The 16,455-nt window shown below is 31.4% G+C and overlaps 1 protein-coding gene across 1 annotated transcript in view; it reads right to left on the bottom strand.

Moving 5' to 3' along the window:
* Positions 1 to 1,871: 1,871 nt before the first annotated feature.
* LOC127709576 (MAM and LDL-receptor class A domain-containing protein 1-like) overlaps positions 1,872 to 16,455 on the bottom strand; it is a 63,230-nt gene continuing 48,646 nt past the window's right edge. Inside the window, exons 40-49 of the mRNA XM_052215180.1 lie at positions 15,720 to 15,814; positions 14,751 to 14,874; positions 13,108 to 13,283; positions 12,395 to 12,473; positions 11,001 to 11,114; positions 9,769 to 9,860; positions 8,121 to 8,247; positions 6,554 to 6,729; positions 6,216 to 6,294; positions 1,872 to 2,598 (exon numbers count right to left, since the gene is read on the bottom strand). Coding sequence (XP_052071140.1) covers positions 2,588 to 2,598; positions 6,216 to 6,294; positions 6,554 to 6,729; positions 8,121 to 8,247; positions 9,769 to 9,860; positions 11,001 to 11,114; positions 12,395 to 12,473; positions 13,108 to 13,283; positions 14,751 to 14,874; positions 15,720 to 15,814 — 1,073 coding nt within the window. The 3' untranslated portion in view covers positions 1,872 to 2,587. The remainder of the gene's footprint in view (positions 2,599 to 6,215; positions 6,295 to 6,553; positions 6,730 to 8,120; positions 8,248 to 9,768; positions 9,861 to 11,000; positions 11,115 to 12,394; positions 12,474 to 13,107; positions 13,284 to 14,750; positions 14,875 to 15,719; positions 15,815 to 16,455) is intronic.

Here is a 16,455-nt window from a genome sequence, read left to right as displayed (position 1 = left end):
AAATATTGGAAGTCACAACAGAAAGCCAACTGGAAGCTCCTACCCCTAGTTTAGCCTTCAACAGGATGGTTGACATTTGCGATAGAGTAGCAAAAGTACAGAATGGAGATCGAGTACGCAATGAGATTGTGTCCTTGGATGACAGACACAAGCTATCTTATACATGGGAAGACACTCCATATGTCGTTACTGACAAACCGAATCCAGATATTCCTGGTTTCAGTCATCCAAGAGAACAGAGAAGCAGGAACAGGGATACCCCCACAGGAATGTATTGGTAACTGTCAGATATATCTGAGAAAAAGCTCAAACCCTAAAACAAGCACTCCCAAGACCAAGCACTAGACTGCAGGACAATAGCTGTTCATTGGACTACTTCAAGTAAATCCAGTGGTGATTCAGTAGATGAAACTATATGCTGGAGATACCGATTGACAGTCAATCTAAATTGACTGATGAATCAGCTGTCGATTAGACAGTACACAGCACAGGATGCATTCCTTCAATACGGGGATGCCAACCTGAGGAAAAGCAAGGGCCAAAAATGAAGACAAAGCATTTTTTATAATGTTCTAAACTTATAAAGATGCATTAATTGTTTTGACAGAAGTGTGTTTTGAAAAGGAATATTACTTAACAAATAGTCGTTTTTTCTTAAAGTGTGCTTTAAAACAAGAGGACACAAGACTTTCTTATGGCATACATGATTAAGACATTAATATAATGTTTCCATTTGACTTTGGTCTGAAACTATTATTCTAACAATATATTATGTCCAAGCTTTGGTGCTTGATAAATATATTTTTTTTTATAACAGAGAATATAAAATAACAATTTGTCATTCATGGACAAAAGAAAGATGACCCATTTGAAAAATCGAATCAATTATCATGTAAATGATTGTTCCAGGCATTTTAGGTTACTTTTTAGCTGCAAGGTCGGTACTTCAAATGGCTGCTCAATCTGCTAGTACTGCTAAAAGACTATATATATATTCACCAACTGTCAGTTTGTATCAGTTTGAACTCAGCCTGGGTACTACTGTTTTAAATTTATCTTGTTTTAGTATTTTTGTAAATTATAATTGTATTTTAGATATGTCAAAGATATGATAATTACTTGAACAGTTAACAAATGATCAGAGGGATCATTATTATTATTAGATAAGAACAAAAATCTTCATAACTTTTTGAATAACTTTGTTCAGTGTATTAAAAACTTCATTTTTCATTAATATTCACCATTTACAGTTTCCAGTTTTTCAAATACCTGAGTAAATTCTACTTGAGTATGTAATTTTTTAACTAGGTGACAGTATTATGAAAGGTGTGTGTGATTGTATAAGAGTGTAATATTTTTAACATAATAGAGTAATCTAGATAAACTTGTTAATTAATTATTCTCTTCACAGCATTCCTGACACAATTGAAAGTAGTACCCCTGGCCATGTCAAGCCATTTAAAATGGAAAGGAATTGCCAGAAAAGTGTTGTCCAAAATTGAAAAATGAATACAAACAGTACACTGACAATATTTTTATAAACATGTAATACATTATATTATTTTTTCAAACCTTTTACAGATATTTTTGTTTTATTCATATATATCCATTGATAAAATTTTATATCTATCAAAAATATTTTGAATTTTGACACCATCCTTTTGGTACTTTGATTTAGTATTTAAGAAGAAAAAATCTCATTGTATTTGCCCTGATGACTGCTTCAAGGATGGCAAAAGATCGATGAATAAACTACACCTGCAATCCTTTGAAGTCTTGTGTCCTTATTACTTTTCAAGAATTATATTTGTTGTTATTAATGGGTTGTTCAATTTGAAAATAATGAAAAATAAAGAACCTAAAGACCTGTATAAATTGTTTGTGTTTATTGTCAAAGAAAACATGACTGCATTCTGGCACAACTTCCATATGGATCAAATATCAAAGTAATAGGACAAGCTGATCTTTAAATTATACAAATGTTTATTACAAGAGATAAGACAAACTAATAAACATTTATATCAATAAAATATATTTACTGTAAATAATCTCATCATAAAATATTATCATATTCATACCTTGTTTTAATTAAGCAAAGATCATCATACATAATAATATAACATTTTACAAACAATTTGCATTGTTATGCACAAGATATAACTTTATAAAAACAAAATTAATCTGAACAAAACAAATGAGACATTTGAAGGAAAGTTTATTAGAGAACAGAGACATGCACATTAATCACTTGAGAGTAAACTTTAAAATATTGTGCCTAAATGATATATCAAGAGTTCTAAATTTAATCTATCCCCAAGTAAGAAGGTTGGTTTAAAAATATTTCAACCCCAAAAACAGCAATTTTTATGAAAAATCTATGGATTTAAAAAAAACAAAAAAACAATGGCCAATGATCTTAGTAAGGAGAAAGTAAGGACATAACAATAATTTTTACAAAAATAAATATTTTCATTTAATATCTATAGACTTTCATCAGAAATAATCTTTCAGTCCTCCTTTAGTCCATCGTCCTTCAATGATTATGTGCATTAATAGCATCATAGCATTTCTTTAGTTTTACTCTTCATTATCCGCCTCCTAAAAAGAATAAAATATAAGTTATAACTGTCAAATTGTCTTACCAATCCTCAACTAATCAATTCCTATAAAAACATATTTAAAGACAATTACTAATTACAAAATTAAAGCAAAAGTTATGTTAATGCTAATTTTACTCATCATTTTTTTACACTACATTATCTCACAACAGAAAGTTTGACCATTTAGAATACTGGATTGCATGCAAAAACTGCAAACTTTTTTTAAATGTCTATTTAATGATTGCAATCATTTAAAGGAATAGAATGAATATGGTATAAAAGTCCATGACACAAAATCCCATATGCATTTGGCAAAGACCTATGCAAAGAATCAGTGCTATATACTGCTGTACTCAAAAGTGTCTCAAAGTCACAATGAGCAAAAGCTCAAATCTCACTGAACATTAAAGACCCACTAGCACTCATTTAAGCTATCTCCTTTTCCAGCTTTCTGTAATGCATCATCTGAACATTAAAAACTGACACAGATATGGGGAAATATCAACTACTGACTATAATGGACACTTGTAAACTAGTTAACACTCACATCCTACAGCAGGAAAAAACAACAAATGAGGTATCAAATGTGGATCCAGAGATATGTCTTGCCTGTATATAATTTCAATAGTATAATGCAAATATCAACTAAGCAAAACTTTCAAAGTCCATGGACCATGACTGAGGGCCCTGGCCAAATAATCTCCATGAATGTCCCATTCTGTAGCCACATGCCAATTTCAGTAAATCAAACCAAAATAAAAACTTGCCCTTTAAGTTATCATTGTACAAATGTTCACCTAGGCATCAAAAAATCAGCATAGATCTGCAGCCATTATAATAAAAAAAAGTCCAAACAAGTGCAATTAAGAGAAATTTCTGTCCAAAAACCTTCATTCCACCAAAAAGTAAACAAAAAGAAATGTTAACTGCAAGTCATCATTATACACTTATGTAACACAAGAGTGCACACGCTGAAATGTCTCGCCTGCTTTACTGACCATTGATTTTATGCTGATAGTCCTAAATATAAAGTTTTACTACAAGTATCACATAACCTTAACATGATCATAGAAAATGAGGTCAAGGTCAGATAAACCAAGCCAGAAATACATGTAAACCTTAAAATCATTCCATACACCAAATATAGTTGACCTATGGCTTATAGTATACAAGAAACAGACCAAACCATGAAAACTTTATATTGAGCCAAGAACCATGAAAATGAGGTCAAGGTCAGATGAACTCTGCCAGACAGACATGTACACCTCACAATCATTCTAATAATATTATAATAATGTTTTAAATATAGTTGACCTATTGCAGATAGTATCTAAGAAACAAACTTAACCAGGAAAACTTAAGGGCTATTCCATTAAAATGTATGTGGGAGGGTAGGAAGGGACTTTCAAAATATCCCTACAACCAAGAACCATTTTTTAGATAATTTTGTATAATGGTAATAGATGCATACTGAAAAAAGACCCATGACTCACATTCAATCATTAAACTTCCCTTCCTACCCTCCCACATACATTTTAATGGAATAGCCCTAACATTGACCAATGAACCATGAAAATGAGGTCAAGGTCAGATGATAACTGCCAGACAGACATATACACCTTACAATCATTCCATGCACCAAATATAGTTGAGCTATTGCTCATAGTTTAAGAAAAACAGACCAAAACACAAAAACTGAACATTGAGCCATGAACCATAAAAATGAGGTCAAGGTCAAATAAAACCTGCCAGACTGACATGTACATCGTAAAATATTTTCAGACACCAAATATAGTTGACCTATTGCATACAGTATTAGAAAAACAGACCAAAACACAAAAACTTAACTTTAACCACTGAACCATGAAAATGAGGTCAAGGTCAGAAGACACCTGCCAGTTGGACATGTACACCTTACAATCATTCCATACTCCAAATATAGTAGACCTATTGCTTATAGTATCTGAGATATGGACGACCACAAAAACTTAACCTTGTTCACTGATCCAAATATAGTTATCCTATTACTCATAATCAGAGAGAAATTAAAGGGGCATTAGCTACAAGATATAAAAAAAATCAAAAATATGATTTTTTTTGTTCAATATTTAATGAAAGTGAAATAGTGAAATAAAAAGTCGCTTTTAGCAGCCAGTTTGGTTCAATTTTGTCAAAATAAGCTAAGAAACATCGCTGATGAATTATTCACTTGCAAGTGAATAATGTGACTTTCAATTTAACCCCTTAGCTAGAGTTAGGTTACGCATGAATAAGGCGCGTTCAGTTATTAAAAGGAAAAGAATGTCAACATTGAAAGTGAAAAAGGGTAAACCATTTGATTGACTGATTCGATCCACAAAAACTCATTCTTATACAGGTAAAAACTATGATTAACATATATTTTTAACCTATAATATGAAATGAAACAGACCTTGAAAAATCCAATTGCATGATTTTGTTACCAATTTATATCTATATTTATGTTTATATCGGGTCCTATGACTGTCAGCAGTCTTCAGAGGTCACCTCGATGGTTAATTAGATGGCGACTAGAGCAACACGACGGGTGCCACATGTGGGGAAGGATCTGATTACCCTTCCGGAGCACCTGAGATTACCCCCAGTTTTTTGATGGGGTTCGTGTTGCTCAGTCTTTAGTTTTCTATGTTGTGTTTAGTGTATTATTGTTTGTCTTTTTCTTTTTTGGCCATGGCGTTGTCAGTTCATTTTCAATTTATGAGTTTGAATGTCCCTTTGGTATCTTTTGCCCCTCTTTTAGACTAAAATACACACGAAATGCTGATACATATTATCGAGCCCATGCATTGTAAATTGGTTATTTTAAACTTATTATAATTTAGATATACGTTTTAGTATGTTTTAAATCAAATATGAGAATTTGAGTCAAATCGGTGAACATGAATTTGACAGCTAATGCCCCTTTAAGAAAACTAAAAATCTTAACTTTTTTTTCAAGTAGTCACTGAACCATGAAAATGAGGTCAAAGACAAAGGACATATGACAGACGGAAACTTCATAACATAAGGCATCTATATACAAAGTATGAAGGATCCAAGTCTTCTACCTTCTGAAATATTAAGCTTTTAAGAAGTTTGTTAAGGCCGCTGGCAGATCACTATCCCTATGTCTCTCTTTCTGCGACAGAAGTCGCAGGATCGACAAAAAACCAGATCAATATCTGAAGGCATAGTGATAATAAATTTGGACAACTGTTTCATGTCAGAATGATAGAATGACAGAAAGCCAGACATTGGTAACACTACACGGTTCTTCCACTTAGTTGCTGGGGTAAAAAAAATTTAACAAAATTAAAATTGTAAAGTTAATTACTGAAGATAAAAGACAAACTGCATCTCTCCAATTTTCAAGAGTAGTAAATATTCCTCACTAGTGATCTTATCAGGTTCGTGTTTACCAGTTATCTTGACAAACCAGTTAAATGTATAGCTCATCTTAAAAGTAAAAGTAATATCTAGACAGGTAGATTTTCAAAATATGGGGGAAAAATTGTTAAGTAGAGATAAATTATAATGGTGCCTATCTGCCATTTAATTTCTATCAATATGATGACTATTATTCTATAAAACACATACCACAAGGACTAGTCAACAGACTAATATTATCTAGTGCTATATCTCCTTTGTCTCCACCTACAGATGCTTCTATTATAAGCTGAAAAGTATTCAAAATAATATATATGCATTGTTAAAGTAAAGCACATAATACTACTTCAGGTTTTACAGAATAAAATATTCAGAAGTTAAGTGGTTTTTTTCATACAGTACCAGTATTGTGTGGAATTACTGAACAGATTCTTTAACCATTGATCTTTACAGTTATTATAGTTTGCAAATGCCCATGAAATCACTAAAAAGTAGTAATACAATTAGAATGTCCTTCTTATTCTGTATGTAACAATATACCATCTTACCTTTGAATCATGCAACGTAGACACTGTGACTGACTTCAATAGCCATTTGTTGCCTTGGTTTCCAGAAATACTCAACAGTTCTGTCTCCTGTAGAGAAGATGACCTGCTAATGACACGTAATGTTCCTATCTGACTACCATACATGTGATACCAGAATGTCAAACATCGTGTTGAATCTGAAAAAAGATGATTTTTTATAACATAATGAAAGACATGTCAAATTATAAATGGAAGTATAGACGACTTTCGAATTTGTGCACTTTCCCTTAAATTTCCATGTCACAATGCTTATTCTTATTATGTCACAGTAAAAACTGATTGTTTGATGATGTCATTCACACTGATTGACCTCGGGTCAACTGGTGTAACTCATTCATAAAAAACAACTCGGATTTGTGTATTCAACCCAATCACAAGTTCCTTTGTTATCTCCACTGACATTCTATTGCAAGTGATGGTAATACTGGACAAGTGGCAGATCAACACTATTTTCATACGGCTGTTTAAATGGGACGTATTATAGTATACTGTAGTCAGTACGTCCGTCTATTCGTCAACACTTTGTAAGATAACCCAAATTTGCTTTATCCAAGTTATCATGAAATGCTTACATAACAGTAGGAAAGACATAAGAAGAAAGCTCCTTTTCCACTTATCAAAATTTTTGCTGTGTCTTTCAAAAGTTACTGGACTTTATAAAAGGCAATTTTTCATGTATCCCACATTATTAACTCCAGTATGCTTGGATTGATTTCCTCTAAACCAGTTATGATGTTGAGATTGATTAAAGGAAGCTCCCTTTTGATTTAAATTTTTTTCTGGTTTGTCATTTTATAGTTACGGGACATTAACTGTCAGATTCAAGTAATTTTTCACATGTTGTACAATAACCTAAGTATGCTTGGATTGATTTACTGAAAAATTTACATAATTGTCAGAATTGGTGAAAGTAAGACACCATGCCATTTTCTAACATTTTAGAAATTCGCATTCCAGAGTTAGTGGACTTCTGTGAATTAATTAAAAGGCAACTTTTTACATGTCATGCAGTAACTCTAGTATACTAGAGTCAATTAACTACACACATTACACTGTGGTTTTGGGATTGGTGAATGTAAGACTCGCTTTCGATTTTTTTAAACTTTCTGGTTTGTCTGTCCAGAGTTATGGGACTTTTAATTCATATTTGATGCGATATTTATATACCTAATATTACATTTTATTCTGGCAACAATTTCAATATGCACAAAATGGGCTAATCAGGCACTCTTGGCACTGCAGACTATTTTACCCCAAAATTATTGAATTTGATTAAGCTGTTTTATTTGAAAAGAAATTTTGCACATTTTTTACAGAATTTCTGGTTTTAGGTTACAACAGCCATCTTCTTGGTCAACAGGGATACCTGAAAGGCCACTTCTAAAGGACTATTTCAACAACTTTGAATAGAATTGGTTGAAATATTTCTTAGCTAAAATAGTACCTGAAATCTTAGAAAGATGGCTACTTATCTTGATTTGAATTGACAGAAGGTTCTAGAAGAGGTCTTCAAAAAATACCAACTTACCTGAAAATTGAATATTACTAATAAGTTTAACTTTAGAACCAATACTTTGTCCAGTACACTCTAGGTAAGTATACTTATTACCAATAGCAGCACTTGCTGGTCCTGTATTTTTAGTTTTTGTTGAACCCTGAAATAGTAAATTGCACACAAGATATTAAAAAAATACTTATTTTTAGTATCAGTGACCTTGACCACTGTCCTATTAATCCAAAATGAAAAGGCTTCTTCCACTTTCCTATATCTTCCATCTATATCTGTATATTAGTTTTATTCCAATCTGTTAAAAGGATACTCAAGTTTATATCCATAAAACCATATTTTTTGGACTGACAAACAAAACAACAGTTACATACTCTGATTTTTTTTTGAATTGATAAGACTAATGAAACTTAACATATTCCAGGTACTAGATTCATATGTCTCAACTTTAACTAAAATTGAATGGTTGATCACTGAACCACATAATGTCAAAATCCTTTTGATACACTGCTAAAAGTAAAAAATTTGATTCGTTAAACAAAATTCACATTTCTATGGTGCCTAATTTTAAAATAGTACCTTAAATAAACTGTTGACACAGAGACATGTCTCGTCAGTCCACATAAAATTCAGAAAAAGACAATCTGATGGACAGCAACATTGCTTATTAATTCAAAGTCTTGTGAGTAGGGCCTAGAAATGGTCAACAAACTGAGATGTTCTGATAGTAACTGCAACTTTATACAAAATATCATTGATCTGTCACAAGTAGTTCTTATCAAACTGACTTAAGCAGAAAACTTAACATTGGAAATTGCTTATTAATTCAAAGTCACTGGACCATGACTTAGGGGGCAGGGCCTCGAAATAGTCGTCAAACTGATATGTACTGATGGTAATGCAACTTCATACTAAATATCAATGATCTATCACAAGTAGTTCCTATCAAACTAACTTAAGCAGAAAACTTAACATTGAAAATTGCTTATTAATTCAAAGTCACTGGACCATGACTTAGGGGGAAGTGCCTCGAAATAGTCGTCAAACTGATATGTACTGATAGTAATGCAACTTCATATTAAATATCGATGATCTATCACAATTAGTTCCTATCAAACTAACTTAGCAGAAAACTTAACATTGAAAATTGCTTATTAATTCGAATGTCACTGGACCATGATTTAGGGGGCAGGGCCTTGAAATAGTCATCAAACTGTTATGTACTGATAATAATGCAACTTCATAGTAAATATCAATGATCTATCACAAGTAGTTCCTATCAAACTAACTTAAGCAGAAAACTTAACAATTGTTGACGCTGGAGCTGGAGTCGCCAGAAAAGCAATCCCCATGTCTAGCTTTCCGCAACTTTCGTCGCAGGCGAGATTAAAAACTAGTAATATTGTTTTGCATGTATTGTAAAACATTAAGATAAATACATATACTCCAAAATATTTTACTTCAAGCAAAACCAAGAAAATTAATATGTTTACAGTATCTGTTGTGCAGTTTATAGCTTGAGAATACAAATAAGTCACATCTATCTACCCAAAATATAATCCACTTCTTTATTCACACCCTGCAATGGAATGGAAAAATAAAACGAACACTCAAAGTTCTTTTCTACTATTTCAATATAAGCTTAAAAACCATGTTAAATATATTTTACCCTTTGTCTTTTCCAATTTATGCTGTCAGTTGTCTCATCTGTTAGAAAGCACATTTGATCTGAATTCTCAAAAGTACATGTTTTCACTGCATCTGTCAAGTAAATATTGAGTGTTAATGTTTTGTGTAACTGTTAATCCATTGTGCAGCTATTAATTAGTTCAACATGTAGGTTATTTCATTTTTTGTTTGTTCTTTCCTTTGTTTATCATATGTCAATTGCTGTAGTAACTTGAACAAGTTTGGCTAAATAAAAATATCTATAATATTTAAATATATGCAAGTTAAATGTTTTTGATAAATAAGACTTTCACATTCAATGATATCATTTAAGCTGTCAAAAGGAACTTTACATCATTAAAAATATTGAAACAACAAAAACTGTTCCAATGTCCCCCACTTTGCACATATTTTATCTATCCAAGGGCAATAACTAAAAATAAAATTCTGTTTGTTTGTACTTAAAAACTTTTTACAAATATCTTAGAGAAATGAAGGCTTGAGTGCAAATACAATACAATTTCAAATATATTTAATATTAAAATATTTGATCAGCACTGATTTTCAAACTTGTCAGAAACATTGCTGATATAAACCTATGATATAAGTTTCATAAAAACCTGGCAATTATTGTACACATGAGAGCACTAACAACGAAATTTTCCATATAATTAATATTTCCAATGGGCATAACTCTTTCAAAAATAGTTGATCGTCACTGATTTTCAAACTTGTCCGAGACATTGCTGATATAAACCTACGATATAAGTTTAAAAAAAAATCTAACAAGAACTGTACACGTGAGAGCACTATTAATACCAGATGTACGGAAGTCTGGTATTTGTATGTCCCCTGCAATGAGTCGCTCGGGGGGCAAAAAGCAGTTACTTTTAGCTTATATTTTGGTCAACTAAATCTTTCAAGACAGCTAATTGTACAAGAGTTACAGAAATGTATACCTGAATATTTCAGATATATTACAGTTATATTGTACTACTATATCTCCTTTGTAGAGCATAAAAGCCAAATTTGCCACAAACCATAGGACATCACATTTCAGCTAAATCAGTAAAATTTTCTATAAACAGAACACAAAATATTTGTTCATTTATATTCTGGTCTGTCAAAACTAGCATGGCAGGTATTTGTATAGGAATCAACATTGACTGACCAACATACCTATATATTGACCTTCTAGCACATCAAAATAAACAGGACATGTGATTTACATACCTGTATACTGACATTCTGGTCCACCAAATCCAGCTGCACAATTACAAGTATAAGAATCACCAGACACTGAGCAATATCCCCCATTCCTACAAGGGTTGATTGGTCCACATGGAACTGAAATAAACATTTCTATCATTAATGTCAAAAGACTAAATTTCAATTTAAACACATCTTTTAAGTTACTTTTTTTTTTTTTTTTTTCGTTATCTTACAATAAAATACCTGCAATTTTAGTAATTATAATAATCCATATTTTAAAATCAAATAATTTCTGTGACTTAAATCTATCATGATATATTGTTTTTTGACAGAATTTACAACAATGTCAATTTTAGTATTCTGGACATTAATCAATTACAATGCAACTTAATTTTTCCCCAAAATACTATGGTAGTTTAGATTTTGTAAAATATAATGAAATTTGATCAAAACAAACTTTATTTATCAATCATATGATATGTCAAATGCAGACGGATGTATGAGTGGATAGACAGAAAATCTACCACAATACATTCAACATGAACATGGTAGAAAAAGATATTATATTCAATAAACAATACCAAGACCATTGCTTCATCTATCCTATTTTTCTACAACACCTAATGACAGTCATGTTGACTGGTGAGAAGGATCACAGGTTCCAATTCTAAACTAGATGTAGGACAGGTTAAGAAATCAAGTTTAATACCCAATAGATCACTCCCAAGAAATGTTATTAACATTTGCCCACTGACAAATCTTTCATCTAAGAAAGCTTAATGCATTTTTTCAAAACCCTGCTATAGTTGCAAAATTGGATAATGACAGGCATTAAACTGAACAATGAAAAGGGCTCATCAACTAGATGATCAGGGGGGAATTTTGGAACTAGACTCCCTAAGAAAGATTTTTACAATTCTAAGATAAGGTGAAATAAAAGGACAGCGTTCCAATGTCCCCCACCAATGCATATATTATCTGTCATAGGACAATAACTTCAAATATATTCATTTTGTTCTTTTAAATTTTTCATAAATATCATACAAGAATTGTAGGCTTGATAGTGCTTACAAGGCAATTTTTGGTGGAGTTATTTCTTTAAGGGGCACTTCTGCTTTTAAAAAAGTTGATCGGCAGTGATTTTTAAACTCATCAGAGAAATTGCCCATATTAACCGTTGACATAAATTTCAATAAAATCTGGCAATGGTTGTACATTTGAGAGCGCTTACAAAATTTGTTTTACAAAAGATAAAGAAATAAGTATTTGCAAGAATAATGTTCTTAATGTTAGCATCAACATAAATTTTACTTATGCATTGTTAACTACAGGATGGTTGAGTACTTATGATGTTAAAACAAAAGTTGCCTTCGTACAATACAAATGAACTTGGGAGTACACAAGTTATTACTTACCACAATCTTTAATATACAGTTTGATATTGTCTATAGCAATGTCTCCTTTATTTCCTCCTACTAAACCCTCAATAACTATCTGTAAATGATACAACAAAAATATATACATCTAAATATGTTGGTTCTCTTCATAAAAGCTACCCCAACGGGGACAGGGGAATATAAATATGATCACTTAGGTCTTCTTTGGACTGGCAGTAAAACATCTGCCAAAGTGGGGCATTGGTTTGGCTGTGGAAGTGGCCACGTCCAGTCACAATGGTGATGATAAATCTGATGCCTCGTGAGGAGAGAGTGCAACTACACTTTTGAGGGGTCCTTAAGTGGCCTGTTATGAGGCAAATTTTCTGGGCCTATCTAATACACCCTCATTTTCCAGTGGCAGTACAAATTTCCCAGACCTTCATCCTGGACGGCCTCTATTACAGGACCTCCCTATTGTATATATTGTTAATTTGTTCTTGTCCTGAACATGCATGAAATATTTGCCACTGAACATAAACAACCAACAATCAATCAATCATAAAAGCTAAATAAGATCAAGTATAGGTTCCTTATTAAAACATGTCTCAATCTTTCAAATCAGACCTTTTTTCAGCTTCTGAAGATTTTATTTGTACATGTATTAGCTTCTATGTATATTATCTTCCATGTTAAAAAAACATTATCCAATAATTAGACATCAAATAAATCAAAGTGAAGCCATTTCAAACCTTAGAGTCTGGCAAAGTTTGGACACTGAACATCTGGCCTATCCATTGGTTTCCTTGATTCCCTGACACAGACCATAGTTCCGTTTCAGTATCATCAGAGTCACGAGTAAGAACTCTTAATGTCCCAATCTGATCTCCATACATGTGATATGACATAGTAAAACATCTAGTTTTATCTGGAATTGTAAAAAATAATAATATGTAATTTACATCAGAGTACCAAGGGATGAACAAGTTGAGCTCATTCTGCAAATTTTAAATATTTATAAATAATGAATGATTTAAGAGTTATCATAAATATATCATAAACTATCAGATTATACAAATCAATCTTGTATTAAAGGGAAAAGATTTGTATAGGCATTGCCTTTTGTCCTATCCTTTGTTTGATGGATATTTGAACAATAAAATACTTTGAATTGAAATATTCCTAAAAACTAAATGCTTTTTTGTAAATAAACATATACCATGACAGAAGGCATTGTTGATTTTACCATAATAACAGGAAACATATTTTCAATGATAAATAGGCCATTTCCCTTTAATTTCTAAGACTGATTTCTACAGAGAACCACTGTTCATCAAATTTTTTGAAGTGCCTTTAAACACCATACAAAATAAGTTCTGAAAAATTATAGTCCATACCATTTAGTATACAGGAATCAAAATAATTATTTCAACTTTGAAGTGAGTTATACCTCAGCAGCCTGCATTTTTTTAATATATTTCATTTCAAACTGTTGTTTTATAGGCAAATTAAAGTTCGTAATGGAATGGTTACACTATCTTATCTTTCTTTAATACAGCTCTTTAATATACTATTTTGCTTATCATTTAAGACTTTTGGATCTATTAAACAACATTAGCACGATAGAAATAAGGTTCATTGAAGCAAGAATACTGTGGATTCATTTATTTTCGTGGGTACCAATTTTCGTGGATTGATGAAAACCTGCATTTTCGTGGATATTTGATTTCGTGGTTTTGCCAAAGTCTGCATACAGCCCTATAGAAAATTTGCAGTTCGTTGAATATTTAAATTCGTGGTTCACCTGTACCCACAAAATCCACGAAAATTGGTATCCAATGAATAATAATGAATCCACAGTATTTCTTATGTTATGCATGTTCATTAATCTACCTTGAGTCTATATTGTTTTTCTTTTTAGCTTGCATCATTTAAGTATTACTGTAATTTTCATTTTTGAAACTGATTAGGTATTGGAAACTTTAGCTATAGCTCTATATACCATAGATAGTCCCAAGAATAAATATCATACTTTGGTTTATTTCTGGTCTATAAAATTTTAAATAAACTCCCTATTCTATTTTCTTTTTTTGGAGTTTATAAGTATATTCCAATACTAATATCAAATGCTAAACATTTTCTTCTTCGGAATAATCCCCAATCCATCACACATTCTTAATCAAGTATCTTCTAATTGCATGAATGCTTTCTTTTACATTAAAGTAAAAACAATTCTGCCTCCATAGGTGCAATAATTGATATATTTAAGAACCTGGACCAATTCAATGATTAAGTTTGCATTAGGTTTATGTAATTCTAAAAAAATAAAAAAAAATATGTAAACAATGGATATTTTTACTCATTAAACAATACTCCTGAAATATTCCCATCTTACTTGAAAACTTGACATCACTAATCAATCTGGCTTTGTTATTTATAGATTGCTTAGATGCTTCTATGAAATAAAATGTGATCCCATCTGCTGCTTTTGTTGGACCTGTGGCTAAAGTGGGTGTTCTCTGTAAAATAAACAGAAATGTAAAAACACAAAAAGGATTAGGACAAATGTCATACCTTTTTCAATATATCATGAAATTTAATTTGTATCATTTTTTTTATCATCTGCGCATGAATAAGATAAAATGAAACAATGCTCGAAGTTAATCAGATTAACACTGAACTGATCATAATTTTTTTTTTGTGCAATAAAATCAAGATCTTGAAGCTATCTAAATCTGATTCCATGATATTTAATTCTCTTTGATGATTTTTTCTTTTTGATAATATCTCCCTTTATGGACAGTATGTTTGAAATCTCGAGAGTTTTCATGAGAATGCAAACAAAAAGAGTGCAAGAGGACCAACTGGGACTAGAAATTCAAAGTTTGATAAATTTAACAAAAATGTACAGAAGTGTTTGCCATATCCTTTAGTCATAAAAATTGTATACAGAATCATTTTTCATCAACACAAAATACTCACTGTTGGACAGTTTATTAGTAAATTGAGGAAAGCTCTTATGCATACTGATTTGTAAATTTGTATTTACTGAAAGGAAAATCTATATTTTCGACTGGACCATATGTTGGAAAGAACAAGAAGAAATATTTTTAGAAAAAAGGTATTATCTGCAAATACAAGACAATTTTCTTTATTGTCCAGCACTTAAAAACCTTGTCCTTATTGTTTTTATCATGATTAAAAAGAACAGTAATATTTCCTATAAGATGCCATTAATGCTTTTTTTTACTTTTTCTGAGGTGCTGATCAAATTTTAGAATCATTATTTTTTTATTTGTAAAATATATTGAGTATTGGAAGTTGGGCTTCACATTTTTGTTTTAACAGTCTACACTTCACCTACCCTACTTCTACTCCAATCAAAATTATCACTGATTTGATCTTGTACCAAGAAACAGGATGGATCTTTCTTCTCGAAGGAACAATATCTCTGGGAATCTGAAATAAAACATGTATTTGTAACAATTTCTTCAATAAATACAAGTTTCTTTAGAATAGAATAAATGCTACTGTATTGTATCTTTGATGGATAAGTTTTTTTAATGCAAGTTCAAAGATAACAAAAATAGGGATATCAAAATATGCAATAGCTCTTAAAACAAATCAAATTAACAAGACCCTCATAAAATAAACTTACACAGAGATATGTCTCGCCTGTCCACAGAAAATTCAGAAAAAGATAATCATACGGGCAGCAACATTGCTATTAATTCAAAGTTGCTGGACCATGACATAGAGAGCAGAGCCTCAAATAGTCATCAAACTGATATGTACTGATAGTTATGCAACTTTATAGAAAAATATCATTGATCTATCACAAGTAATTCCTATCAAACTGACTTAAGCAGAGAAATTAACATTGAAAATTGTAATTAATTCGGTCACTGGACCATGACTTAAGGGAAGGGCCTCGAAATAGTTTTCAAACTGATATGTACTGGTAGTAATGCAACTTTATAGATAATATCATTTATCTATCACAAGTAGTTACTATCAAACTGATTTAAGCAGAAACCCTTTTTAGATACTTTCTTATTTGTAAAATGCTACTATTTCCTCCCTGAAATTTGATTCAAAGG

Source organism: Mytilus californianus, unplaced genomic scaffold (assembly GCF_021869535.1).
Source record: "Mytilus californianus isolate M0D057914Y unplaced genomic scaffold, xbMytCali1.0.p SCAF_7, whole genome shotgun sequence".
NCBI lineage: Eukaryota > Metazoa > Mollusca > Bivalvia > Mytilida > Mytilidae > Mytilus > Mytilus californianus.
This window is presented reverse-complemented; position numbering and strand designations above follow the sequence as displayed.